This window comes from Cervus elaphus, chromosome 11 (genome assembly GCF_910594005.1).
Source record: "Cervus elaphus chromosome 11, mCerEla1.1, whole genome shotgun sequence".
Taxonomy (NCBI): domain Eukaryota; kingdom Metazoa; phylum Chordata; class Mammalia; order Artiodactyla; family Cervidae; genus Cervus; species Cervus elaphus.
In genome coordinates this window covers 93,455,114-93,465,497 of record NC_057825.1, presented here as the reverse complement: position 1 = coordinate 93,465,497, position 10,384 = coordinate 93,455,114, and the positions used below count along the sequence as shown (strand labels likewise).

The window sequence follows — 10,384 nt, the reverse complement described above, 5'->3', positions numbered from 1 at the left end:
TAGTGATTTGATTTTTTTTTTTTTTTTTTTTTTTACTATATAGAAACTTGTTTATTCCTTATAGTACAGCCTTCTGTACCTGGATTGACTTCTCAGGTCTGGTGCCAATAGTCTGGCCGCGTCTTGGGCCTGCGGGAGGGGCTGAGTGGGGGTCCTTGGGGCTGCTGCTGGTGGCCCCTGCGCTTCCAGGGATGGAGCCACCAGCCCCCATATGTGTCCTCCGTCAGCTCTCCTGGCAAACGCGGACTGACCAGAGGTTCAGCTGAGGGGTGATTTGTTTTGGGAGTAAGCTTGAAAAAGTTATTTTTAAAATTTTTTTACTGATGTTTTAGTGTGGAAACTGAAGCTCTAAATTAACTAATTAATTTGGAGAAGCCTCAGGTAACTTTCTACCTTGAACTTAAACATAGATCTTTCTTTTTTTTTTTTTTGGTCTGGACAGAAGAGACCAAACAAATGTCATTTCCATTTAGATCAGTTTTACCAAAGTGCCTTTTGCTGACTGATGTTCTCTGTGCTGTCTGTACTGAACTCGGTTGTCTTCCTTGTGGCAGAAAAGATAAAAGATGTGAGTTAGTTAAATTCCTGCTCAGTGGATAGTAGATAATTGTAATAATAGGAAGAAACTCAGACTCTGCAGTGAAACAGTGAGGGATGCGGGTGGTGAGGAGCGTTAGGGAAGATCCCCCAGGAGGAGATGGTACTTTAAGGGTTGGAGGCTTGGAAAGCTTTCAGGAGAAGAGTTCTGTTTGTTGTGGGGTTCAAAGGACTGTGTGGTCGTTGCTGCTCTGCCCATAAAAGGCAAGAGTCTGCGTCCCACTGCTGGGTGTGGGACCAATCGCGTGCTCGCGCTTGGACCCATGCTGCAGCTGCGGGAAAAGCCACTGGAGAGCTGTGTCCGAGCAGTCAGCGTGCCCCGGACCCGACTGTGGGTCACCCTTCCCCACGGCCAGTGAGGCCAGCGCCGGCAGCCGGCTCGGAATCCCGAGGAGCAGAAAGCCCTGGGGTTCTTTGCTCCCAGCCATGGATGACTCAGACGCCAGCCAGGGGTTCTGCAGAGTGGACAGGGTCTCGTGGCAGAAAGGCCGCTGTGGCTTAGATCAGTGAGAGCAGGGAGCCTATTATGAAATTACCCAGAAACCAGGGGTGGGGTGGGAGGGGGCAGGGGCCAGATAACCTAGGATTTACACAGCTGTGTAGGAATTAGGATTTGATTCTAAGAGTAACTGGAAGCTGTTAACTGTGTCTAGCCTTAACTAAGCATTCAGTTTAATCAAAGGACAGAAATAAGACTAGTTCAGTAAGTACATAATAGCTCTATACATTTTTTCTAGTAAAAATTATTGATCTTTTTAAAGCATATTTGAACTTATATATATATATATATATATATATATATATATATATATATATATAATATTTTTTTTTAAGGCTAATAAAGCTTTTGTTGTTGCTGTTTGGTTGCTAAGTCCTGTCCAACGCTTTGCAACCCTGTAGCCTGCCAGGCTCCTATGCATGGGATTTTCTAGGCAATAATATGGGAGTGGGTTACCATTTCTTCCTCCAGGGGATCTTCCTGACCCAGGCATTGAACCTGCGTAGCTTGCGGAATCTCACCCTGAGCAGGGATTGAACCGATGGCGCCTGGAAGGGGGACGTGGACATGCAGTCTTAACCAATGGACTGTCAGGAAGTCCCATAAAGTGTTGTTTATACTCAGAACCTGCATGTTTGATCACCAGATCACACACTGCGCCTGGCAAAAGATTTTGCCCTGGTTACCTTTATTGTAAGCCATGTCATCTTGCTTTCAGCCCCACAGGACAGGAAGTTACACCAGAAGTACCAACTCATTACCTTATGGTAGTTCAGAAACAGACAAGTCTGTGACAAATTGATTGCACTTAAATACGCGTGAAAGAAACGTTTATAAAGATATCACTCAAAAGGATTTTTACACTCGGATTGGTCTCGCTTGATTACAGAAAAGTCAAAGCCCTTTCCCGCCTAAGGTTCCCATGAGTTTTCTCCTTCCCAAGCACAGAGTGTGGATTAAAGGACTTAAACAGGTGAGTATCGCTGAGAAGCGCAGAGGGAAAGTCCCGCAGTGGCCAGGGCACCGGGTTGCAGCATTGCCCGGTGGAGGCGGAGGAAGCAAAGAGCGTCTGCGTGCAGCGCCAGCAGGGACCTGGGTGGGTGGGGGAGTCGGAGGCGGGGTCGCTCAGATGTCCTTCCCGCAGTCGGGGCACAGGATGTCGTCCCTCTCCGTGAGGAAGCCTCGGCCCACCAGCGACAGCGAGCACTTCTTGCAGTTGAAGCAGTCGTTGTGCCACTGCCGTTCCTCGAAGGAGATGTACTTGGTACCGCCCAGGCCTGAGGAGGCGGGAGGAAGACCGGGTGAAGATGGGGAGGAAGCCGGGTGAAGGTGGGGAGGGAGTCGGATGAAAATGGGGAGGAAGACCGGGTGAAGATGGGGAGGGAGCCGCGAGGCCTGGCTCCCGCACTGTGGACAGCGTGAGCTGCTTACAACCTCGAGGGGCTGGGCTCCGCGTTTAAACCAGATTCCATGCTCAGGCTGGGGAGTTCCTGAGCCTCAGAAAAATATGACAACACTACGTGGTCATCACTCATCATGAGACTCCTGCCGTGTGTGTGTGTATTTTTCCTACTGTGCGTCTGGGAACTGATTTCTGTTACTCCTTCACTGCGCACCTCAAGTCTGGTGCGCAAAATTTCTGGATGCAAAGAATGAGGGAAAACAGAGGTGGAACATGGCCTCACGGAGGAGACGCTGCGTGGGCCGGGGTGGAGGGATGGACTCTCCGGCACAGGCACAGGGTGGTGGAAGCCGAGAGCGGATTAGGAGGACGTGTGCAGAGAAAACCATCCTTTACTGAAACAACAGGACCTCGTTTCAGCTAACACCGGACACCAGCAGGAAGGGGCGGGGTGGGGGGGTGGTGGGTGATGTAGGCCCGGATAGGACGCTCACCGCTGATGGGGTTGGCGCAGCCGGCGCACTTCTTGGCGTACAGGTCGCAGAAGCAGCCCAGGCAGTAGGCGAACTCGTCGCGGGACGTGAAGCGCTGGCCTGACAGGGGCTTCTTGCAGGCGGTGCACACGAAGCACTCGCGATGCCAGGGCTGCTCCCGGTACGTGACGCCCCCGGTGGTGATGGGCTGCGGGCAGAGGGGCCTCAGCTCCCGCGGCGCCCACACCTCCGCAGGGCGCGCGGCCCTCGCCCCCGACACGCTCTCCAGACGGAAGGGCACCCCCGCCACCCCCGTCCCCAGCGGCCGGGCCTCCACCGCAGACCTGGCTCCCCGCCTGTGACCGGGGTACCAGGGCTATCTGCCCAGGGAAAGCGCCGCCTCCTGGCTGGCAGGAGGGCAAAGCCGGAGACTGCGTCTCCGGCGTGGACGCGTCACCCGCCACCCTCGGCAGCCCCGCCCCTCGGCAGCCACGCCCCCTTGGCAGCCACGCCCCTCGGCAGCCCCACCTGCGGGCAGGTCCCTGTGAACATATACCTCCAGGGGCACCTCCTCCAACAGTCTATTCAGCTACTCGGGCGTTAGAAGGAAGAGCCTTAACAGACACCTGGGGTTGGCACCACCGTTGAACCGGCTTGGAACCGGCTTCTTGGAAGGTGTGGAAAAAAGCCCAGGGCCTGCCTCCCTACCGTGTCTAGTGGTGTTAGGACACGGCCCTGGACAGTATGATGAGGGGTCTGCTTCCACCCACCCCACCCCCACCCCCGGGAGACCTTTCCAGTTTCCTTGTCTCCTCCCTGGCCCGGTCCAGGGCTGGTTTCTCATTTATCCGAGGAGAGCGGTGAGCGGGGAGACCTTGGGGATGGGCGGAGGCTGTTGAGGAAGGGACGCCAGACAGACACAGGCCGGTGAGTGAGAGGTACCTTCTTGCACTGCACGCACTGCAGGGCGTACTGCCTCTCATAGCAGGGCACGCAGAAGTTCTCGCTGTCCTTTGGGATGAAGCTCTTGGTTCCGATGGGCTGCTGGCAGCGGTGGCAGATGAAGCAGGTCTCGTGCCAGCTGCTGCCCTTGTACTCCATCTTGCGGGTGCCTGTCGGGGGTCAGGGAGACAGGAGCTGAGTTGTTACTGACCACCGGGGAGGCCCAGCGACCGGTGCTGAGAACCTGCCGCCCTCCAGTCCTGGGACTCGCGTAGAGTCACTTCAGCTCAGAAGGCTTGCCTCTCAACCCGCAGCTTTCCTATTTAGTCCGTTCACAGCCACACACCTGGCTCCCGGAACAGAATCTGTACATGGTCAATACTTAACGTGTTGAACAGGGAGATTATGAGCATTAAGTGGAAAAAATCCTTGTCTTTCAGCTTGTGAAATACTAAGACACCTGGCACACCTCAGATTCATCCTTGGGGAATATGCATCTGGAGCACGGGGACCAGAGGATGAACACCCGTCTGGTTCCCAGTGGGGTGGAGACGGGCGGGTGTAAGTGGACCTGTAGTCTAACGTCTGCTTCAGGTAGGAGCCTTAGTATCTCTCACATGATGCAGCCGGCTGTGTAGACTGAGCTGTGATGAATCCTAGTGGTTAAAACTCACCTGCCTCACTTGTACTTCCATTTAACAATTTTCTGATCTTACCTCATGATATTCCATTTCCTTCCGAAAAAAGTGCTATCAGCTGAGAGGTTTACATCATTTCTCAAGCAGACCAGAAATCCTGGAGAAAACGCTGTTGATTCACCCCTCCCCAACCACCAGGCCTGATTTACAGCAAGGAGAGCTGTATTTGTTTGGATTTCTTCCCCATATTTGCCAAAAAAAGAGCATGTATCTGTTTATAGAAAGAGATGGTTTAAGTAAGAGAAACGTGTATGTGATCTCCCTTTGTGAAGTACTACAGAATTTGCAGGCTAGCGCCCAGGTGGCGCTAGTGGTCAAGAACTGCTTCCCAATGCAGGAGACACTGGGGTTTGATCCTTGGGTCAGGAAGATCCCCTAGAGGAGGAAATGGCAACCCACTCTAGTATTCTTGCCTGGAGAATCCCCAGGGACAGAGGAGCCTGGTGGGCTACAGTCCATGGGGTCACAAAGAGTCGGATGTGACTGAAGCGACTTAGCAAGCACTTAGCATGCATGCAAGGAAGGACTTAGGGAGAAGGAGCTTCTTGGATGAAGAAATAGAAGCATTCCTGATACTTGGGCAGCTCAGGGGCAGGCCGGACTCCGTGGGTCATCACCAAGGTCTTCCCAGACATAGCTGAAACCCAGCCGCTGGCTCATCCTCAACCATGGATGTTGTTTTGTGGTTCTTTCCACTCTGGCCACCCCCTGAGCTCACCTGAAGGATGGAGCCTACAGACTAATATGAGTCAGACTGAACTCAGATCACGGAGCAAGGAGGGAGGCGGCTCTGGAGCTGGAGGCAGGGTGTGGGGGTTTCGTGTTGGGACGCAGGCATTGGGTAACTAGTTTTTAGCACTAAGACTGAAATAACACAGTTGAAATGACAGTCAATGGGCCAAATTGTAGCTGGCTGGAAAGGAGCTGAGCATCGCTCCAGAATCATGGCCTGCTTGTTTTAGCAGGCATCATTTTCTCAGGATCATTTTCTCAGCTTCCTGGCCTTTAAGACCCAGGCACCACCTTCAAGAAAGAACAGGAGGTAGGGGGCACATGGTGATCTTCAAAACTATGTGATTAAATTGTGAGGCAATGAATCCTGAAAATGGGAAAAATTACATCAAGCAATTAAATTTCAGATAAAAGTGGTGGAGGGACTTTGCTGTAAATTCTAGAACCAAAATCTTTGTTCTCTGGGGTTTTAATTTCTCATGTACACTTCTGACACTGGTTCTCTTAACCTCTGACCTTCCCTCTGGTCAGACACCAAAGGATTTGTCCATAAATATCCAACGATTGTGAGTCTCACTAAAGCACCCAAACCAGACCACACATGCCTTCTGCATGTTCAGAATGAGCCTTCTGTCCACCCCGGAGCTCGGGGAGATGTCCAGTCCTAGGTCCCAGGTCCCAGGTCGGGCACCCCCAGACCTGGTGCAGACCTTGTGGTCCTTGTGCAGGGTCGCCAGCAGGGGGCGGCAAAGCTCCTCCTAAGGACCTGCAGCAGAGGAGGAGCCGGTAGACCCGAGTACACCTCCTGGAAGAAGGGGTGTCTTTCTGATTCAAAGGAGCAAGTGAGGAATCTGAAAACCGGTGAAGGCCTGGCAACAGCGTGAGGCTGCCTGGAGGCCGTGCTGCACCTTCGAGCCAGAGCTCAGCATCCCTGCGTGGGCTCGGGAGCCTCGTACCTGGGGTTGGTGACTCACAGCTGTGGGTGCCAACTGGGGACGCCTGTCCTCTTTATCCAAGTTCACTGCAGAAGCCGCAGTGCCAGTCTGCATTGCTCTCATCTTGATTTAGTTGTAGCACTTTTGAAAATCAAACCAAGGAAGGAAGCTAGCTAGCACTCTGATCTAGTTTTGTGGGATTTTTTCTGCGTTTTTTTTTTTTTTTTAAGTGTCTAGTACTTGTTTTATTTTTGCAGGCCTTTTTTTTTGCACTGCCTCTGGTGCGTGGTCCATTTCCTCTGCCAGATCTGTCCTCTTCTGACTTCTCCATCCGCTGAAATCAGGTCGACCTTGAGACTGCTCAAAGGTCATGTCCCCAAGGGCCCCTTTCCTGGCTGGCCTGCTCTGGCCTAGTGCCTCCATCACAGTAGATACCACCCAGGCTTCTACTAAAAACCCCAACAGCAGAGATGGTGAAATGCGTGTCCCTGGGGAGAAAGCAGGGCGGAGGGAGAGGGAAGCAGTCCTCAGAGACCAGCCTGCCAGAATCAAGAATTGTCTTGGTGGCCTCAGGAATTTTAGGAAAAATTCACCTCTTACTCTAAGGTATATTTGTCTTTGTCAAAATGGCAGTGAACATTTTTCTTCCCAATCTGGACCACTGCCCTGGGAAGCTGTGTCTTTCCCCACACGCATGGCCCTGGCTCGGGTCCCAGCAGCTGGGCATCCCCTGGGTCAGTCTCCTTGCAGAGTCAGGAGTCTGACTCTAAATGATCCCTGCAGCCTGAGTTCTCTGCATGTGTCGGCGCAACCCCAGCCACTGTGTGGACTAGCATGACTCTGCAGGACACCTAGGTTTCTACAAGCTGACATTCATTCTACTGAAATTGAAAATTCAAAATCCTCCCTCAAACTTCATCCTGCACATCTTATCAGCCTGTTCATGGATACAGCACATTTAAAAAATCACTTTCAAGGGGAATGACTTTATGTTTGTTTCCATTCACCAATGTAGTGAAGTCCTTTAAAAGGACACTTAGAATTTAATGATCCCGATGCTGGAAAAGATTGCAGGCAAGCAGAGAAGGGGGCGACAGAGGATGAGATGCTTGGATGGCATCACCGAGTTAATGGACATGAGTCTGGGCAAACTCCAGGAGATGGTAAAGGACAGAGAAGCCTGGCATGCTGCAGTCCATGGGGTTGCAAAGAGTCAGATAGGACTTAGTGACTGAACAACAAAATGTAGTGTATTTGATATCCCTTCTAAGTTCGATGCCAAGGAGGACTTTGGCAAACTGGACCTCAAGTTCTTGAGTAATTGTTGATGAAGTGAGCTAAATATATAAATACAGTGGACAGATAATGATGGACAAACATTGACCGTTATTTACAGCCTCAAAAACTAAGGTATCTTAAATGTCAAAAACATTTACTGATTAAGAAAATCCCCATATAAAACCACAAACCTAAATCACTTAATTGCACACTTTTAGTTAGAATAAAAAAATTAATTTACTCTTGGAGACCAATATTTTTCCTAAACTTCACTCATGCTTTATCAGATTATTTAACACAATAGTATTGCTGTGGGTTGGATTCCCTTGATAAGTGAGTGTGCCCTTAATTCTAAAGCTTCCCAGGACTGAAGGAAGCACATCCTCTAAGACACTGTCTTGAGGACAGACACTTTCTTGAGCAATTTGAGGGCTCCCCAGGCAGCAGCATCCAGCTTCCCAAGAGCTGGGGACCTTAGACCTATGCCCTGCTCCCACCATCCTGAGCCTGGTTTGGGGGCCACACCCCAGAAGACAGTCAAAGGACAGAGCCCTCTCTTGATTTTATGCAGCTCTCTGGCAGAGATGCCAGATTAATGAAGTCTCAGGTGGGATAGGCTGAAATTCCAATTTACCTGGGAGTCCTGTATTTTATTCACTATGTCTGGCGAGGTTACTGTCCAGTCGCCCCTTACTGGTCATACAGAGGACGTCACTGGACCCTACGTGGCCGATGAACTATCCAGGGTCCAGATCTTAGGTTCTTCTTGCCCTCGCTTTGCGTGTCTAACAAGATGCATTTTTTGAATACTGTGTTGAAAAATTTCATATAGCATTTTTGTCCATTCTATTCTTTAAAAGAAGATTCCTGTCTCCCATAAAGCAAAGATTCCCCACCCCCCACCAAAAGCAAGGGACACAGTCCCATCTTCCCCCATCAACAGATAGGTCATCCATCACCGGCCACTAGACCCAGCTGTGGTCAAGTTTGCCAGGATGTCACCTGCATGGGGCGCAGCACCCAGCTCCCAGCTCCAGGTCCAGCACGAGTGTGCAGGGGTGGAGGGGGGCGTGGGCAGGGACTGGGGCGTTAGGGCTTGGGGACTTGGCGCCCACCTGGCATGATGCTCTTCTTGCACTCCTGGCATCTCGACGAGTACTCCTGAGAGTAGCACTCAGCGCAGAGCAGCTGGTCCTCCTTGGCAGCGAACGGCTTGTCCACCAGGGAGCCCCGGCACCGAGAGCAATGGAAACAGGCCTCGTGCCAATGCCGGTCCTTGTAAGACAAGTCCTGCAGACCCGGAGCCGAGAGACGGACACGTGAGAGGGGCCAGGGGCAGGGAAACGGAACTCGAGGGGTGGAACGGGTCAGGGTGGGGTATGTCTCTTGCTCCTCTCCAAGGCACTGTTTAGAAGCTTCTGAAAAACAGGTAGCTTTCCCTGGGAATGGTCTGTAAGAAAGAGAAGCTGCACATGAAACTCATCAGTGCTTCTCCTGGACACACAGACCTTGGGGGCCCACTGGCCACAGCACGTGGGGCAAACCCAACCAGGCGCGAGGGGGTGGTTGTGATTCCCGGGGGAGGGAGGCTGGGCTTCGGGAAGCTCAGAGACAGAGCCTGGGGTGGGGGCCCTGGGTCAACCTGGAGAAGGCGGGAGAATACGTCCAGGAGGTGCCACCAGCTGAACATCAAAGACCAGAGGATGTGTGAGCTGGGCAGAGAAAGGGCACAGACCAGGAGGGCCAGGCCGAGGGGCGCCGGCTGGGAGAGTTCCCACCGGGCTGGACCAGGAGGCCAGATGAATGTACCCAGGTGAGTACAGTTCAGCTCTGTCTTTGAGAATTTGAATAAAGTCGACAAACCATCTAAAGTCCTGTCCACTGAGGACAGTGATCAGCCTAATTAAAGATGAGTTGGGGTTTGGATCACGTGATCACTGTTGTAATGCTGACTATGGAATAAATGCATTTAACAATTTTTTTTTTTTTGGTATGGAGAACAGTATGACAGGCAGTTCCTCAAAAAATTAAACAGAGAATTACCCCATGACCCAGCAATTCTACTTCTGGGTACATGTCCCGAAGAATTGAAAGCAGGAATCTGTAGACCCAGATTCACAGAAGCCAAGGCGGAAGCCACTGACGTGTCCATCGCAGAGTGGACAGATAGTGATGGACAAACATGGACCCTTATTCACAGCCTCAAAAACGAAAGAAATTCTGACACACACTGCATGCATGTGTGCTGAGCTGACTCTGCACCACTGTGGACTGTAGCCCACCAGGCTCCTCTGTCCATAGGATTTCCCAGGCAAGCATACTGATGTGGGTTGCCATTCCCTTTCCAGGGGATCTTCCTGACCCCAGGGATCAAACCTGGGTCTCCTGTATTGCAGCCAGATTCTCTACCAACTGAGCCCCCAAGAAAGCCCCCTTGACACTAGAAAGTTCCCTCTAAATCTGATACTACGCCCTGTCCTGACTAGATCCTCCAGAGGGAGGCCCAGCTCTTGGCCTCCACCCTCGTGAGGCTGTTGGTCATTTGGTCGCTCACTGTCCCAAGTCCCACGTCCTGCATTCAAGGGAGGGACTGCTCACACCCTGGCTATGGCATGGCCCTCCAGGCTGGTGACAGCAGCTGCCTGTAACCCTCTCCCCCATCCCACACCCACCCTGGGGGGCTGGTCACCATCCTGCCGAGATTCCTGCTGAGCTGAGTCACCGGCCGTCCCTTCCCTGGGGCATCCTTTCCCCTCTGCGCAGCTGCTCCCTCTGTCTGCCCTCTCTTGCACACGCACACATGCACACACATGTGTTCTGCATTAACA

The 10,384-nt window shown here is 52.0% G+C and overlaps 1 protein-coding gene across 5 annotated transcripts in view; it reads right to left on the bottom strand.

Annotated features, from left to right (window-relative positions):
• Positions 1–1,898: 1,898 nt before the first annotated feature.
• The window catches only part of FHL2 (four and a half LIM domains 2), a 45,831-nt gene continuing 37,345 nt past the window's right edge, over positions 1,899–10,384 (bottom strand). For all 5 annotated transcript variants that reach the window (XM_043918483.1, XM_043918485.1, XM_043918484.1 and 2 more), the window contains 4 exons: positions 8,672–8,846; positions 3,914–4,083; positions 2,993–3,179; positions 1,899–2,373 (listed from right to left, as the gene is read on the bottom strand). In XM_043918483.1, coding sequence (XP_043774418.1) covers positions 2,222–2,373; positions 2,993–3,179; positions 3,914–4,083; positions 8,672–8,846 — 684 coding nt within the window. In that variant the 3' untranslated portion in view covers positions 1,899–2,221. The remainder of the gene's footprint in view (positions 2,374–2,992; positions 3,180–3,913; positions 4,084–8,671; positions 8,847–10,384) is intronic.